The 19,130-nt window shown below is 39.2% G+C and overlaps 1 protein-coding gene across 7 annotated transcripts in view; it reads left to right on the top strand.

Annotated features, from left to right (window-relative positions):
• Positions 1-19,130, top strand: part of LOC139936110 (neurobeachin-like) — a 277,304-nt gene that overhangs the window by 81,931 nt on the left and 176,243 nt on the right. For 3 of the 7 annotated variants that reach the window (XM_071930832.1, XM_071930837.1, XM_071930836.1), the window contains exons 26-33: positions 1,526-1,706; positions 2,262-2,422; positions 5,584-5,622; positions 9,622-9,729; positions 10,231-10,603; positions 11,317-11,961; positions 12,679-13,077; positions 18,643-18,878. In XM_071930832.1, the coding sequence (XP_071786933.1) occupies positions 1,526-1,706; positions 2,262-2,422; positions 5,584-5,622; positions 9,622-9,729; positions 10,231-10,603; positions 11,317-11,961; positions 12,679-13,077; positions 18,643-18,878 (2,142 nt within the window). Of the gene's footprint in view, positions 1-1,525; positions 1,707-2,261; positions 2,423-5,583; positions 5,623-6,572; positions 6,603-9,621; positions 9,730-10,230; positions 10,604-11,316; positions 11,962-12,678; positions 13,078-18,642; positions 18,879-19,130 lie in introns of all 7 variants that reach the window. The other 4 variants (XM_071930833.1, XM_071930834.1, XM_071930835.1 and 1 more) reach the window with 4 other exon arrangements.

Here is a 19,130-nt window from a genome sequence, read left to right on the forward strand (position 1 = left end):
ATTGTTTACTTCATGTTGGATGACATCTTTGTCGGCCAAATTTTACCAAACTAAATTATGAAGGCCAATTGTGAATGTGCGGAACAATTTTGAAAGGTCCTTTTTTTGTTTTTTTTGTCAGTTGACTGGCTGATGTAAAATTACACCCTGGGACAATCCATTATGTCGCATGCACAGGCATTAACCTGGAATAGAGACTGGCATGTACTTTTGTTTCTCATCCTTTAGAGTTTTAAGTTGTGTTGAACTGTTTTGCTAACTAATAAAAGGCCTTTGATCACCGCTGTATAACATCTTGTTCATAAATACCTCAGACAGTTTCGCTATTCCTATTGGTGGAGAGCGCGTCACGTGGGTGTGTCTAAACCTTTGTTTATGACCAGTAAAAAGTGTTGAAACATGGGCGTGACACGCAAGCTTGCACCTGTTCTTATAAGACAGTTTCTTCATTCCTATTGGTCGAGGGCAACGGCTGATACAGTTGTGCCACATCACGCGATACGCGCGATGCGCACAGCATTCCCTTATAAGGAGTTGTTTAACCGAGGGCGGCGGAGGGCTTTACCATTTCATAGCTGGAGGGGTGATGTGTTGAAAGAAATCATTAAACAATTATAATTTTTGCATTTATTTTACTTTTTGACCAAAAAGTGTTGACGTTTTTGACCGAAAAGGTATTTATGAATGGGAATCAAAGTGAGTTGAATCGGTTTTCAACTAGTGGTTTAAACCCGCCGAGGCCTGGTTCTTGATAATTTACCTCGACTTCGTCTCTGTAAAATTATCAAGAACAAGGCCTCATTGGGATTAAACCACTAGTTGAAAACCTCTTCACCACACATTGATTCCGTTAATAACTTACTTAATACAGAATGAATATTGAGTTATGCAGCATGTGTGATGAGACCTAACTAACTGTTTTTTTGTAACAAACCAAAAGCCAAATTGCTTTAAAGAGGGGGATTCAAGGTTAAACTCAGTTCTGTGATCCACCCATTTTCTAACAGACAGAGTCCTAATGAAAATGGGGGGGGGTGGGGGGGGGAACTACAAGTCTATAACCGCTAACCTCATGTTAAAAAAAGTGTAAAGTGCAGTGGTGTTTGATAGCCTTTGAATGACATTTTTGTCAAAATCCATAAACATTCGATGACATCACATTTCATACAAGCGCACATTTGTGTGCAGAGAATTTTTAGTTCAATCCTGAATTTAATTGATGTTCAATCAAAAAGGCATTGAATGGTACACTTTGACTGGTGCACAAAATTCTCTTTAGAATGTACTAGACTCATTTGTCTTTGATGTCCGATGACGTCATGTATAAAAATGTATCACTCTGAAAGAGTATAAAATAAAAAAATGACAATTTACACCATTTTTAGAAACTTTTCATGAGGATTCTATCTATTGGAAAATGAGTACATGTACATCTCAAACCCCCAAATTGAACTTAGAGACCCTCTTTAATGTTTTTTTTATAATGTCAATCTTGACACAAAGTAATTTGTTTTTGTCTCCACAGCATGAGCCAGACGTGATTGAGCCAACGCAGGGCCTACCGCTAGAGGTTGGGATATCCTTTATCAATCGTATCATGAACTTGGTAGACGTCTTGGTGTTTGCGAGTAATCAGAACTTTGGAGAGCTAGAGGTTGAGAAGAATATGCCACGAGGAGGTATCCTGAGGCAGTGCCTCAGACTCAGTAAGTTTTAATTCACTGCATAATTTCATTAATTATTATTTGTTATTTTACTACTAATGGTTTATTTTAATCTGAATAACATTCAAATTTACAAAGTTTTTACACAGTTAAGAAAATTGGAATTAACCCTAAACAGACAAAAGCTATACACAAACACACAAATTGTTTTTTCCCCCACAAAAGCCTGTAAGCTCAAAAACCCAGTTGGTAGAGCACTGGCATGTTTATCTGGAGGCCGCAGGTGTGCAGGTTCGAGTCCCGCTCTGGGCATTTTTCCCCTGTCAACCCAAAAGCGTTAAAATACCACACACACAGTGATCCATTTCATTTAACTTGGGAACATGTTTTTGTTTGTTATTTAGTAAGGTTTGCGGTTACACCATGTAGTGGTAATTCCTCATTGAGTTGGGTAGTTAATATTGGATAGGCCTGTCCAATAGCATCAATTAATGGACTCTGGCAGTCATTGAACCCAAATTATCTGCGTCATTTCCAAATAATAATTCCTGCCTGTTTATTGTTTATAAAACTTTTCACCTGACCTGTTCCCAACAGCTACCTTCTGTGCCATCCGTAATGTCTTGGAGTGTCGCTTCAGGACGCAGCCCTCGCCAAACTCCAGCCATGTCAGCTTGAGCAGCATCAACCTCAGTGAGCCTACCAGTCCAACCGGTCGCATCCAAACTCTCATTAATGCTACTCAGCCGTCAGCAAGGGTAAGGTTTAAGGGTCGAAAGTCAACTCATGTCTCAATGAGTAGTCGAGGATAAGGTGGAATGACGTGAGATACTAATAATAATCAAGTTGTCTGTTTTAAGAGACGGCTATTTTGAAGGATTTTGAAAGTGTTCATACTTCCTGCGAATGCGAATGCGAATGCGGCGTTAATTTTGACGTCACATGGCCGTTTTTTTTCGCAGCGAATGTTTCGCAGGAGTTGAACAAAGTTCAACTGTTTGTGAAATATTCATTGTGAAATTGTGATGCAAAAGTAGTTTCGCATTTGCATTTGCAGGAAATATGAACCTGGCTTTACTCTAGTTGATTCACGATGCATCTCAGTAAAAAAGCTGCACGTATGAAAGTATATAAGCGTGTACTAGCTGGGTATGGCAAGCATGAAATTCTTCGTCTGTTTTCCAATTATCTTGTCTGATTAGTCTATTACAGCATACACCATGTGTACATGTAGGTCAGTCCATGTACTGGAAAAAAATTGTTCAAAATTGTTTCCTCAAACTAATTATCATGCCTTGTATGGGTTGTTCGGTGAAATATCAAAAACAAACTTTCTTTTTATTAAGTATAGTCTGAATAATAGGGAGATTTTTTTTTGCTTTAAAATGAAAGTATGTCAACCAAAATATGAGAGTACATTTTAGGAAAATTGCAGACTTCAACTAGATTTGACCAAAGTAAAGAATGAAGAGAATTGTTGGAAGATAGCTCCGTAATCATCTCATTGCATGTGTGTGATTCCAATAGATAGATAGTTCCCAAATAGACGCCATCTTTACGGGCAATTTGGATGTTACCGTTGAGATTTGTAAAGGCAGTACTCTATTTAGCTGAGTGGCTCAAAGACTAATTTTGCACAGAATTTTAACAAACTCCTGGGAGTCGCACGTGAAATTGATGCGCTCGACATGCTAACATGTGTAAAGTGCAGAAGGGAACCAGTGATACTATAGCAAAAAGGCGGAATGCAATGGAGGTATTGAATAATGTACCGATGGTAGACTTCACTTCCAAACAAGTTGTTTGAGTGATTGCGCATGTATGTTGCTCTTCAGTTGTCAATCACGGGTCGACTAAAAAGTGCGCACTCAAACTTGCTTATAGTTGTTCGTACAAGAAATAGTGAATTTGCCCGTAAAGATGGCCGGACTGTTTGACGCCTCGTGGGAACTATTTATTGTCATCACTGATCAGTCCTCATTCATTCATGACAACCGTCCTACCCACTCCACGTCAGTAACAAACACATGCACACCCTAATGACAAGGAATGATTTTAGAGTTGGCGTTTTATTTTGTACTAATTTTAAGTACCCATTAGAACTCTAACTGCTAAGTAGTTTACCACGTCCCTAAAAAAGACAATCGATAACAACAGATGAACAACTAATTCCAACTTTTTGTTATTTTGTTTGATCTAATCGTTCTGGTTTAAACATCAATATCCAAGAACAACACAAATGATTGAATCACACGTCTATTGGTTTCAGAATAGTAATTTTTTTTTCTAGATTCTCTAAAAGTAACACGTTGCCTTGGATCGGTTGAGTTGGTCTTTGAAAAGCGTGTTTGAAGCCATTTGTTATGAAACGCATATGTTTAGATAGATAATTTAAAAGTAGAATATAATGATCCACACAAACATGCCGTGAAATTGCAGGGTTTTCCTTTTATGTCGCAAAGAAACATGGTCAGCCATTTTGTGGAATCAAACTTTTGACTCAATAAAAAGGCCAACCGTGTTAATTTCATGCTGTAAAAGGAAAACCGCGCAATTTCGAGTGACACTTGTGTGGATACATGTATATTCTACTTTTTAAATATCTTTCTAACCATAACGCTTTTCAAAGACCAACTCGACCGATCCAAGGCAAGGTGTTCTTTTAAAGGCAGGGTATACCTATGGTGTTTACTCCAAAAATTAATGACCACAAAAACTTACTTATTAAGAAGAACTGCAGCTGTTGATAATGTATGAGGTGCAATTCCCTTCCAAGGAATGTGGTTTTAGAGCGAGGGATTCACAAATCATTTCAATCTGAGAAATATTTTTAGCATGAAACGTTTCTCAGATTGTTTCTCGGGTTATTCTTCTTGCTTGGACAAAACCGCTCAAAAACCAAAGGTTTCAAATGGTATTCTAATGTATAAGAACATTTCTTATGACATTACAATTTTGATATAGGTTTTCTCGGTCAAATTCGGCAAATGAGCAGTTAATTTTTATTCTTCATGCGTTCGAATTCAAGCTGTTTTGCCTCTGCAGTCGATTTCGTTTTGAATCGAGTCAAATTCCTGTAGCACTCTGTTCAATTTAGCATATCATCATTCTTTTTTGTGACACACATGCCTCAAGAAGCGTCTGCGAATTTGAATGCTGCTTTGATGAATTGTTAAATTGAGTGATTATTTTGTTAAATCGAATGACGCAACATTACATTTGACCAATCATAAAACGAAATCGAATGACCCTTTTCAGTAGCATTCGATTTCGCTAGAAATAGAATAGCTTGGTGGTTAAATTGGCTGCACATTTGCCGAAATTGACCGAGAAAACCTATATCATTTATAGTGGATGTTTGTTTTAGTAGAAAACATAAGAGCTTTTGCTTTGTATGGTTTACATTCATATTTCTTTATTTCATTTATTTATTTAATCTTATTTGCTGCACACAAACTCAGTATACACACTCGGTTACTAGCTCAGTATACAGATGCAAATGAAAAGTCAAGAATTGTTTGCACCTTTCATAACTTACACAAATAATAATCAATTGACCTCACCCAGTTACTCAAACCATCACAGAGACTTGCTTTTTGGGGGATAATTAAGTCCAGCAGAGTTTTTATATCATAAAATATAGATTATTTACATAGGAATAAGGTTGATTGTGTATAGACTCCAAAAGTTAATAGATGTTTGCGGTAACACCATGCAACCATCGGTTCTTTTCAGAACCAACACTACTCAAAAGAGATTTTAACATGGTGCAACCGCAAACTTCTCAAAGTTTCAAAAAACCCACTCAAAAGGTTGTGGAATCTTTGGAGACTTTAGGAATGTATTTAGAATTTCAGGAAACCTGATTTACTGACCTGACTTGTCTTTAATTAATGTCTTAACAAACGGACGCACACAGCCTATCGGTTTAAAACTAACGGCAGGCGCCCGGAAAAGGGTGAGCATATGTATGTCTCTCCTTAAGTTAACCTTAATTTGACCCAGCTGCTAACAAAAATTGATGCAACAATTCAAAAAAGTTGTTTAAATTTGGCTGGTTTTTCTTACCCATTCCCATACTAGCTTCGCCCGAATCCATTTTTTAGCTGTGGTGTATAAATGTCCATTGGAAGATGTTGGTTATTTTGTACCTGTATTGAAAATCTTTAACTTTACGAACTCTTTCTGAAACGTTTTTTCTCTGAATCCATTTCCAACATTTTGTCAGACTGTGTTATTATGAAATAACTCAGCTTTTCATGCATGATGTTATATAGTGTATGATTTTGTTTTGTTTTCCATAGTTATGCAATCATCTGCACGGATGTGCCATTAAACTGGATCGAAATTAGCTTCTTATAATTTACCATTTGAAAAACGGGGTTCATGATGCATTTTTTCCCCCTGATTTTGTTGAATTGAGGCCCATAACCAGTTTTTAATTTTTATTGGTGGAGGGGCTCGAATTATGAAAGAAATTGTACATTGGTTTGTTAACCCCGCCAGTCATGGAGCGGTTCAAGGGAAAGTCTGAGGGGATGTACACACTATTTTAAAACAATTTGGGGGATTTTTTTGGGGGGTGGGGGGGGGGGGGGGGTTAAATGGATGTCAGGGGGCGTCTTCCCCCCCCACCCCTCCCAGTTATGGGCCTGCTCGAATTCATTTCTTTGGAAAGGCTCACCAGATCTGAGAGGAAGATTTGATTCTATAACACAAAAAGAACTTACACTTCAATGCCAAAAAGACACAATAGAACAGCATCCCCCCCCCCCACATGAGATAAAGCATGTAAAGTTTGCTGCCTTGTCTGTGTGTCATATTTTCATCTGCATGTTGACTCTGAGTTCCCATCCGATTTTCATTTTCTCCATTTTTGTTTGTTTTGCATTTTCTATCATTTTGTAGTTACAGGGAAAGTATTCATCGGTTATGAAGGTATAATGCACATCATCATACTCTCCTATTTTCTCTTCTTTAGTTCGATGGATTTTCATTTTTTTTTTCCCCTCCACTTGTTGGATTAGTTATATTTGGTGGATTAAACACTAATATCATGCCGCCAAGAAATTAATTTCATCACCACGATTAACCGCATTTCATAAACTTCATAAAAACACCTTCCTCTATTAACCAAATCATCTTCATCACATACATGTATCATTCTAGTTTATACCCATTTTGTGTATCCATGGTTGGCTAGTGCTAAAAGCGCTCGCCTCTCACCACTGTGGCCCTGGTTCGATTCCCAGCTAGGGCCATATGTGAGTAGATTTGTGCATTGGTTCCCGCCTATGCCACAAGAGTTTGCTTTCCTCCCTCCAGAAAAAACATATGGGTCGATATGGCTTGCTGCCAAAAGGCACCTTTAAAACATGCTTGTGGTTTGAACACGATGTAGCTGGGTTTTGCAATTCAGCTTCACAGCTGCATTGAGGATGATTTACCTTCTTTATTGTGATAATAAAAGCTCAAAATACAACAAAAATTACATGTGCTACACATGAAATAAGCATTTATGTCATGTACCTTTTTTTAAGATCAATACAAAAGAATGATAGCTCTTTCGTTGTTATGCAAATTTGACTTTGGTGATGAGGGGGGGGGGGGGGGCTAGAGCATTCGAATAATTGATGTTTGGACTTAATTCTATGTATGCAAAAATAAGTTAATGGCCTGACGTTTCGACCCTAGCAGAGTCTTTCTCTATGTATAATACAATTGTTCAAGGGAACCCCCCCCCTTGATGTCTGTGTACATATATACATGTATATGTTACCATTTCTGCAGGTTTAAGAAATTGAAATTAAAGACAATGCACAGATTTTGTGTAGACTTTGTTGACTTTGGTTGATGCACTGAACTGTTTTACATTGTACATGTTTTTCTGTATAAAAACCCCAACTATGATGTATTTTGCACTCTTTTGGTTGTTAAAGTATTTTTGACAACTTCAGTCATTCCGGTTGCTTTTTTACATTTCTACTCTCAATCGAAGATGGACAGATAGATATATACTTTTTTTTTTTAAATCAAAATAAAAGTAACATGCATAGAAATAACCTACAGCACCCGCAGCAAGTGCTATGGTGCCTTGTGCTTTTGCTGCGGATGCCCCTTTCCAATACAAATTTCCTCATAGAAGTGCCTCTTACTTGCAGTGGACACTATTGGTAATCACTCAAAATAATTATTAGCTCAGAACCTTTCTTGGTGACGAGTAATGGGGAGAGGTTGATGGTATAAAACATTGTGAGAAACAGCTCCCTCTGAAATGCCATAGTTTCCGAGAAAGAATTAATTTCCACGAATTTGATTTCAATACCTCAGATTTAGAACTTGAGGTCTCGAAATCAACCATCTAAACGCACACAACTTCGTGTGACAGGGGTGTTTTTTTCTTTCATTATTATCTCGCAAGTTCGATGACCGATTGAGCTCAAATTTTCACAGGTTTGTTATTTTATGCATATGTTGAGATACACCAACTGTGAAAGCTAGTCTTCGACAATTACCAATAGTGTCCACTGCCTTTAACTATTGCTAAATGTTGAGCACAACTAGTTTTATGAAGTTTTCTTGAGTCAAATCAACCGCCATGATAAGGATAATACTGATCTGCTTGCTGAAACATTTAAAGGGCACAAGCGGTTTCTTTTCTTGCCTTCCACTTCCAGGACACTGCTTCGAATCCTGTCCGGGTCACTACATGGATTGGGTTTTCAATCCATACCTGATGGGTTTTGCCCTAAAATAATAATCTGGGGTTTTCCTCCCTCATCTAAAACTGAAACTTCCTTCTTTGTCCTCTCTCCACGTGCTCTTGACTAGATTGATTAACTTTGCTTTTTTGAGAATTCTTGCCTTCAATACTATAATTAAAAGACAAAGCAAAACAAAAACACTCAATGATGCCCTGCTTTGGTAAAAAATTGTAATTTTATAAGCAACAATTAACTCTGAAGCTTTGTCTTTTATTAATGGGGTTCTTTGCTAGTATAGAGATTAAACATTTGAGAATCCTTGGCTTCAATACCAGAATTAAAAAAACACAAAAATACTCTACCGTGATCTTCTGTGGTCAAAATGATTGTTTCAAAACCAACAATTAATTGTGCCACTTTTAACATTATCTTTGTCTTCTCTCAAAGGGGTTCTTGGCTAGTAGAGTGATAAAAAGTTCGCTAGGTTCTAAAAATCATTGGCTTCACTACAAAAAGCAAAACAAAACAAAACCACCCTAGCGTGCTCTGCTGTGATAACAATTTATTGGTTCATAACCAACAATTAATTGTGCCACTTTTAAAATTATCTTTGTCTTCTCTAAAGGGGGTTTTTGGCAAGTAAAGTGATAAAAAGTTCGCTTAGGTTCTAAAAATCATTGGCTTCACTACAAAAAGCAAAACAAAACAAAAACACTCTAATTAACATTTATTGGTTCATAACCAACAATTAATTGTGCCACTTTTAACATTATCTTAGTCGTCTCTCAAAGGGGTTCTTGGCTGGTATAGTGATAAACAGTTCGCTTAGGTTCAGAGATTTCTTGGCTTCAATATCAGAATTAAAAAGCAAAACAAAACAAAAACACTCTACCATAACCAGCTGTGATAAACAATTATTGGTTCATAACCAACAATTAATTGTGCCACTTTAAACTTTATCTTTGTAAAGCTAATTAATCAAAGTTTGATTTTTAGGGTAAAGATCCTGATGTGTCTTTTTTTCTCTCTGGTGTATTGTGTTTATTTTAACCTGGTTATATTTTATCATGGTTGTTTTATATTAACCAGCTTCACACTGCACAGGGCACTTCTCCTCAGCTTCACACACTTTGCACCTCACCAAGTCTCTAACAAGAATTAATCCTCCTTTTTTTGCAAACAACATCCATGATATTCAACTTGTTGTTTTTCTAAAGTGTCATTGTTTTTCCCTCCGAATTGTGATTGGTTAGAATATCGTGGAGCACCTGGCTGGCCCGATGTCGCCCATCAAAGATCTCGGGCGGTTATTGCAAGATATGGACGTTCATCGACTGAGGGCAGTTGTCTACAGAGATGTGGTGGGTTTTTATTCTGTGAACTCTTTTTTTTCTTTCCTTGGTCAGTCTTTGTGTGTGTCGTTAAAAAGTGGGCTTCATGGTCAAATTCAGTTTTGTGATTCACTCTTAAGAAAGTGGGTATACAATTTATAAGTTAAAGCCTCATTTGAGATTGGTTCAAACAGCATTTTATTTACGAATTTGGTCAAAATCATATGGGTTTTTACATTTTTTTTAAAAATTTTTAAAACGTTTATTCCTGAATTTTGATGATGTTCAATCAAAACAACGTTGAATTTGATGCTTTGTCTGATGCAAAAATTCTTCTTTAGAATGTACAGACCCACTTTTTTGTTGACAAAAAATGCAGTTGATAATTCCAGCAGATTTTAAATACTGTTTTAAGATTGTTTTCAGGTTCATTCCCCTGAATTCATTCTCAAAGTAAGATTTAAATATTTCTTTTGAAATGGAAAGATTTTCCTTCGTAAGTAATTTTGTGTGTTCTAATTCTTTTATCAGGAGGAAAGCAAGCAAGCCCAGTTCCTTGCCCTTGCCATTGTCTACTTCATCTCCGTTCTCATGGTCGCTCGCTACCGTGACATCCTAGACAACGAAGTGGGATCATCAACGCCATCCTCGCGCTCGCGCCAAAACTCCCTCCGTCAGCAGCCTAGCCACGCAGCCAGCAGCCAATCTCTGGCCTCGGACACGCCATCAGAACACAGAGGCACACAGACGGTCTTAACACGCCTTGCGAAGAAGCCGTCAATAAAGGAAGAACCAAAGAAGGAGGCAACACCCAAACCGGAGGTCATGAAGGAGAAGGAGGGTAATTCGACGGAGGAAAGTAGTTTGGCTGGTACTCCCCAAGAGAAGCCATCCACAGAGAATGGTGAGCTTTAATCCTTCCTTGTACTATATTTTAGTGATAAAGTGATCCTATGGGCACATTAATTGTTTACAGTTTTTTTATTTTATGTTATTGTGAAATGCGCTTATATAAGAACTAGTTATTATTAAAGAGAACCCCTTCTCTTAACAATAAGTGTACTAGGTTCTTTGACGTGTATTACATAAGACTTGCGGCTTTATGTCCTATCCAAAAGACGGCTTTATGTCCAATCCAAATACTGAAGCATTAATGGTTTAGTGTCTCGTTTAAGGACCAGGGCCCAGTTTCATAAAGCCTGTGAGCACTAAAATTTGCTTAGCATGAAATTTCTTCCTTGATAAAAACAGGATTACCAACCAAATTTTAATTTGTTGCATATTGCTTGTTACTGGCTTTCAGCTGTTGTTTGCTTATTCTGAAAATCATGTGGAAATTTGGTTGGTAATCCTGTTTTTATTAAGAAAGAAATTTCATGGTAAGCAAATTGTGCTTACAGGCTTTATGAAATTGGGCCCATGACTTAAGCCCACATTCTGCTGGTCAGAAACACCAAAGCTTGAGTGCAGTGCACCTGCTCGTTTAAATTCTAAAAAGATGGAGGAAAGTAACAGCTTGTAAATCCAGAGCAAGCAATGCATATGGTTTAAACAGAGGTGCCTATGAATTTTGTTGATGTAAGCTGCATTAATTTGTCGTTAATATTCATTGGACAGATTTCGCTGAAAAGATTGAGACACCAAAGCCTGACAATCAGCTGCCCCCGGTTATCAAACCAGGCACCCCACCTCAAAGGGACAGCGACACGGTTCAAGAAAAGATTCCAGACTCAGATGAACCTCTAACATCCAAAGACGCTCCCGATGTGGACAACAGGGTCATCGAAGGAGAAGCAGAAATCTCACAGACCGGAATGGAAGAGGACGAGCTTCAAAAAGAGAAACGCATCATAGAAGCCGTTCAGGAAGAGACAATAGAGGGCGCTGTTAATTCCTCCAAGGATCTTTCGCCGGAGCCGGAGAAGGAGTCGATGGATGTAAAAAACGTCGAAAACGGGAATAAGGAGAAGATGGCGGAGGAGATCCCATCAAAGGAAACGGCCGAAGATAACAAGGAGGACAAAGAGCATTCTGTCGCCGTCGCCCGACCCACTCCAGAAGGGCAAGGCAAGGAGCAAGGCGATGCGGGTGCCCCTGAGAAGGCTGAAGTGAGGCAGTTGAACGGCAAAGTGGAGATGAACGGTAGTGCTCCAAATGGATCGGCACAGTCTAGTCCGGATGAGGGTGGTGATGCGAATGGAGCTGCTGGACCCTTGAATACAGCCTCGATCTCGTCTATTATTATGGCCTCGGAGAAAGTGGGTAAGTTTCTCATATAACAAATGTGCAGTACCCCCTTGAAACATTTATGTGTCATGGTTTACCCCCTACCTAATGTGTCTTCTTGATGCTCTGGGAATCTCAGGAATTCTTTAGAGGATTTTAAGGGGGGGCAAACTTCTGTACAAGAGGAAAAGAGTATGGGAACGTTAGGGGGGAAACCCTCTGCCACATATCTGGCATGGTATACCTGCCTAGTGATTAGCAGTAAATGCCCGGTTACAAAGGCCCAGAGAACGAGAACGAAAACGAGAATTATAAAAATCCTTGCCCTCGATTGGTTGAATTGCTCCACGCAGAATATGCCCACGCTTATTCAACCAATCAAGGGTGTGCATTTTTATCGTTTTCGTTTTCGTTCTCAGTATCGTTCTCGTTATCAGGGCCTGTGTGACCGAGCCTTAACAGCCAGAAGAATGTGGGTGGGGGACACTTCTATGTAAAAAGAGGCAGGTGTCAAACATGCAGGATGTTGCTGGACTTTTCAGATTGGGTGATTGGTTTCAAGTACTCCAGCTTCAATACTTCTAATATAGTTCAATAAACGAGTTTCTTTTTCAAATATTTCTTGTCCCACTTTGTTTTGGGTATTTTTTTTCCCCTAAATTTTGTCTACAAGGATTTGAATGGAGCTATATTGCATATAATGAGTACAGATTAGTAAATAATCATGTCACCCTCTTCGTCTTTTTTAAAAAGCAGAGAAGCGTCCTCTCCAGACCTGGCCCTGGACAGCCACAGCAACCCCGGAGGTCCCAGAGGAAGAGGAGAACCACAGTCGCAAGAACTCCAATGACGACCCCGAGCCTCCGTATCCACCCATACCGTTCCCCATGGACCACTCTGTCCCACCGAATGCCGCACCGGGTGAGGCAAACGCAACCCCTCAGGAGAGACCAAAGAACCTGGACCTAGAGAGCACGACGCAAACGGTGAATTCATTCAACGATTGTTACCTCGGGGAGGGAACGGTTGAGGAGAGACTGACCAAGGCGTTGGAGACGGCCGCACCGTTGCTGAGGGAGATTTTCATTGATTTTGCGCCGTTTTTGTCCAAGACGCTGCTGGGGAGCCATGGGCAGGAACTGCTTATTGAAGGTGAGGGTTTGTCTTTTTCTGAGTTGGTGAACCAGGGATATCGATATTGATGTTAGCCCTTTTCACACTACTATATTCCCCAGCAGTCAATTTCACTAAACGCTAGGATTTATTCTATCTCGATGAGGACGAGTGATCCGTCCTAACTTAGGATGGGTTCATTGCGTCCTAACATCTTCGGATACGGAACTGAACTCGTCCTAAGTCCTAAGATTAATCCTAAGTTAGGAAAGAGTTTGGTGAAATCGAAGGCAGAACTAATGGCCAGCCTTTTCACACTATGATTGCTTTACCCTGGTCTGCCCCCGGTCTGCTCTCGGTCTGCCCTCGGTCTGCCCTCGGTCTGCCCTCGGTCTGCCCTTGGTCTGCCCTCGGTCTGCCCTCGGTCTGCCAGGGCAAATGAGCGTGCCCTAGGGTGTGGCCACCCCTGCTTCGGAGTCGGGGTAAGGGGTAAAACCCTGGGATATTCTTGAAATGTGCAGCTGGAACCCCTAGGGGGCCTCCCCTGAGCTGTACAGTATTCCACGGGGATAATCAATGACAGGACTAGCCTTAAGTTTTAACGTAGTTCCTAAACAGTCCTAGGACTAGACCTAAGTAAGGACTATCTTTGACTATCTAAGTAAGGACTATCTTTAGTAAGAACTAAACTCCAGACTGCTTGTGTTTTCCCTGTTTGGGGTTTTTCCGCTATCAACAGAGCATTTCTTTGTCATCTTTTCTACAAGTACAACGCTGCTCAAGTACCTTCAGGCATACAGGGATGTAAAACAGAATTTCTTTTTATCCCCCCCTCAAAAAAAAAAAACTTAAAAAAAAAAATCGTTTTTTCCTTTCTTTTTATTCTTGTTCTTTTTTTAAGATCAAATTCTAAAAGAAATGGAGATACAATTAATAACCATATACACTGTAATAACTCCCCAGATTGCAGAGTAGGGCTTTTAAAACTAAAGATAAATAGTTTTTGAGCTTGCATGCTTTTGCACTTTGCGCTCAGGGTTCAGTTTTTTTTCTTCTTCTCAACAGCCTATCACATCCCTGAGCCTACAGGTCACTGTGCCAGTCAGGGTCCCACGGTGTCATTACCACATGAGATATAATAAGGATAACCAGTTAGCTTGAAAGATGACCTGAAGTGACTCTCTGACCATGAAAATAAACCGATATAAATAAAAAATGAGTCGGACGACAGGCACCCTCACAAATGTGTCATTGTTGAAAAACGTGCGTGACCTCTGCTCGAATAACTCACATACATGTACTGTACATGCACGCAGATTGCTAATGTCATATTTTTAATTGCTGTTATTTATTATTATTGATAAGAGCCATGGATTGTATGAGTTTATGATTGACCAGGTGGGTGCATTCGGGTGCTCTGTATTGGGATCTGATGTCACTTTGCTAGCCTGGATTATCAGAGCCGGGACAGAGACCTTGGGAAATGGGTGGGTCGGGGTGAATGTTGACGCAACATTGCACAATGTCTAAGGCTGTTAAAAGAACACGTTGCCTTGGATCGGTCGAGTTGGTCTTTGAAAAGCTAAAATGCATATAATTAGAAAGATATTTTAAAAGTAGAATACAATGATCCACACAAATTTGCCTCGAAATTGCGTGGTTTTTCCTTTTACTTTGAGACTAACACGGTCAAAAATTTGACTCCCATAAATGGTCGACCGTGTCAGTCGACGAGGTAAAACTAAAACCACGCAATTTCGAGTGATACCCATTCATTTTAGTAGAGGGGGTGTCATGGCTGAGCGAGTTAGAGCATCGAATTCATGTTCTGGTGGTTTAGTCATTGGATTGTGGGTTCGAATCCCGGTCGTGACACTTGTGTCCTTGAGCAACATGTATAACTATCTTCCCTTCACCAAGGGGCATAAATGGATACCTACATGGGTAGAGGTTGATATTGTGTATGAAAAAGCCTTCGGAGCGCCACGGCAGCTCGGGGCTGTATACTCCCCAGGGAGCTGAGAAAGATTAACGGAATGTTATTGTCCCAATAACCATGGCACTATGTAAAGTACATTGATTTGTTTTTTGTAAACTGCGCTATATGAGAACTAGTTATTATCATCATTATTAGAGGGTTATTCCTTCTTCAAAAACTGAGAACAGAAGAACTTCAAAATTGACATGTTTGTGACACCAATTTCAACTTACATGAATGTACAATAAACTATGCTTTTGAGAACGATTGCATACACTACTAAATTCATCTTCAACGAAACAGAAGAGAAAAAACAACAACAACAACAAAAAACAACTCAATGGTCACAGCATCTGCAGTTAACTTCTTTGGGCATCAGCGCAAACGCTTTTTGGTACAAAAAAGGCAACCCTATAAACACTGCCAAAAATTACATTTATTATTGAAAAACTTAACACAGGAGTTTGTGAGAGAGCTGTGCACACTTGTGCAGCTTTTTTTTTTGCCAGTTGACTCAATTTTGTTTAGATTGAAATCTTAATTAGAAGTGCCCTTTTCAAAATGAGAACAGCCTTGCGCTTTCAAAGATGAAATTCCAGGCATGGAGAATGAAATTGGCAGCTGCAAAAATACTTTTGTTATAATCTAAAATAATGCAGGATATTGTTGCTAGCTTTCTTCATGCATTGAATGTTATCAGATGACGTTTATACTTATGCCACGCTGAAGATACCACAGTATTAAGTATTTCTGCAATCAGAAACCCATTAAAATCCTTGTCAGTTGTTGCAACTAAAAAGTTAATTTTGTATGCAGATTGATGTCCTCAAATGCACTTGAAAGGTATTTTGACGAGAGGGTGTAGTCATGTTATAAGCCTTGATTTAATGTACATGACTCTTTTTGCCAGAAAAGGATTATGGCAATTTGGTCAGTCCAGTCAAATGAAACAAGGTGTTTGTCGGTGTATTGCATTTATAAAGTTTATTTCGAAGAGTTACCCTGCAATATCCTCCATTGCCTGCAGAACACTTGAAACAGACTCTGACATATAGGTGTAGTCACGTTGTGTTTGCGGGGAAAAGAAATATGGCAACTTGGTCAGTCCAGTCAAATGAAACAAGGTGTTTGTCGGTGTATTGCATCTATTAAGTTTATTTCGAAGAGTTACCCTGCAATTTCCTCCATTGCCTGCAGAACACTAGAAACAGACTCTGACATGTACGTGTAGTCATGTTGTGAGACTTGATTTAATGTACTGACTGTTTTTTTGCCGGGAAAAGAAATATGGCATTTTGGCCAGTCCAGTCAAATGTCAGGTGTTTGTCATTCTATAATGACAAAAAGACGTCCTCAAATGCAGAATACTTGAGAGGTACTATTTTGACGAGAGGGTGTAGTCATGTTGTGAGACTTGATTTACCGTAGGGACTGTCTTTTTGCAGGGAAAAGAAATATGGCATAAATTTGGCCAGTCCCGTCAAATGAAACAAGGTGTTTGTCATTCTATAAAGTTGGTTTTGTAGAGTTACACTACAATGTTCTCCGAAGCATAACACTTGAAACATATTTTGACGAGAGGGTGTGGTCACAGTCTCCTGACGATGACTAGAGCAAGCTAGTCGAAACGTTGAGACCAATTCAGAACTGACTCCGCGGCAGTACAGTTAATTACGATCCTATAAGCTATAGTATTAGTCCAGTCTATTTTTCTATACCATCCCCCCTGGTAATAGTTAAAAAGCAGGACAGTTTCTTCAGAACTGAGAAGTCTCCCGAACCTCCGATTATCTACTCCGCGGCAGTAGAATAAAGCAGGGTGTGGTCATGTTCTAAGACTTGATTTAGTATACTGACATTTTCTTTTTCCACCGTGAGGGGAAAGAAATATTGCAATTTGGCCAGTCCAGTCAAATGAAACAAGGTGTTTATTTGGGGTAAGCAGAATTTATTAACTTCCGCCCAGGAATTCCACTTCCTCAGGGAAAGTAAGACTCGGTTTAAGAAAGATGCTTTCCACCAGTGTCTCGTTATGTCGCCAGCTGTCTGCTTGATGAACGCCAGGTTCGAGTCTCAACCACACAGCGTGTCAACAAAACACTACGCAGGCACCGGCAATCTCTGTGGAGTGTTTGATACAGTTTAGGAGGTGTGCTAATACATTTGTACTGTGGGTTCTTATTAACTCCATACTGTTAATTTGATCCAATACATGGGAGGACAAAACCCAGACCGGAGCGGAGGAACATTGACGCAGGTGAATGGCGGAGATTACAGCAGCACCTCTATGACTACGATTATACTTTTGGAATGTCTTCCAGAGGGTTTTGGCGGTTCCCGGGTAGATTTATTGGTCAGGTTTCAATAAGCGTCAAAACAGGCGGGGAGTTGACTCAAAATGCAGAGCGTGTCTGCATTTTATCAAAGATGTTGACAGAAGAAATTTGTCGGTGTAGAGAGTTTTGAAAAGTGAAATCATGTTTTGTACCTACACAGGATACAGATGAAAAGAATAAAATTTGTTTAAACAAAGGAGGGTTGATATTAAAAACACTGGACCTTATTTGTCAAAGACCAGTCTTCTCACTTGGTGTATCTCAACATATGCATAAAATAACAAACCTATGAAAATTTGAGCTCAATTGGTTGTTGAAGTTGCGAGATTACAATAAAAGAAATAAACACCCTTGTCACACGAAGTTGTGTGCTTTCAGATCCTCAAAATCTAATTCTGAGGTCTCAAAATCAAATTCGGGGAAAATAACTTCAGAATTAGCCGTTTCTCACAATGTTTTATACTATCAAAAGCTCCCCATTACTTGTTACCAAGTAAGGTTTTATGCTATTAATTATTTTGAGTAATTACCAATAGTGTCCACTGTCTTTAAGCTCTTGTTGAAAACATAGAGATATCACATTTTACTTGATGATGATACTAATAATAGTAATTTATTATATTTCTAGTGCACCTGGGGTGGGTTTCACAAAGAGTTTTAGGACTACCGGTAGTCTATCTCGAGTTAGGACCAGTTACCTGTCCTAACTTAGGACTATCCATGCAATTTGTATATCTCCTAGGACTAGTCCTAAGTTAGGACTAGTCCTAACTCTTTGTGAAATCGACCCCTGTTCATTCTAGAATGTTTAAAGTTGCAAAATAAACAAAAATTCCTGAAAAAATTACATATGTTTTTTCTCTGTCGACCCAAAATTATTTTCAAATTTACCCATATGGTTTATTACTTGTTATTTGAAATAAAAAGTTGAATCCCCTTTAGGTGATCCCTCTGCTGCCACTTTCCCGATTGTATCGTAAACTTTGGTGTGATACCTGGCTATATAGCATTTACAGGTTGTATGGCTTCTGTCTGGGACCCCCCGAACAAAAATATTGACAAAATAGTGAGACCGCCAACATAGTTAGCTCAGTTGATAGAGCACTGGCATAAATCTTGTGGTCACAGGTTTGAGTCCTGCTCTAGTAAATTTTTCTTTTTTCAAACCAGTTTATATAATTAGTTACACATGTATATTTATCTAAACTTGAATCATTTGTCTTTAACCAGTTTGTCCTTTTCAAACTTTATAAAAACATTAATAATTTTGTATTTTTTTCTCCTCTAAAGGTCTTGTGAGTATGAAATCATCCAACTCCGTGATTGAATTAGTCATGATGCTCTGCTCCCAGGAGTGGCAGAATTCCATTCAGAAACACGCAGGGCTCGCGTTCATCGAGTTGGTCAACGAGGGCAGGATTTACTCGCACGCTACGCGGGACCATCTATTACGTGTGGCAAACGAGGCTGAGTTCATCTTGAGCAGACACCGTGCGGAAGACGTGCAAAAACACGCAGAGTTTGAGGTATTGAAGAAGAACAGAAAAATCGATCTTGCAACACCATTTTTTTCCCAGCATGGCTTACTAGCTCATAACCCCTAGGGTTGGTTCACTAAAAATCAGTACATCCCTACCAGGGTTAAAGGAACACGTTGCCTTGGATTGGACGAGTTGGTCTATAAAAAGCGTTGGTAACCATTTGTTATAAAATGCATATGGTTAGAAAGATGTTTTAAAAGTAGAATACAATGATCCACACAAGTTTGCCTTGAAATT

Source organism: Asterias amurensis, chromosome 4 (assembly GCF_032118995.1).
Source record: "Asterias amurensis chromosome 4, ASM3211899v1".
Taxonomy (NCBI): Eukaryota; Metazoa; Echinodermata; class Asteroidea; order Forcipulatida; family Asteriidae; genus Asterias; species Asterias amurensis.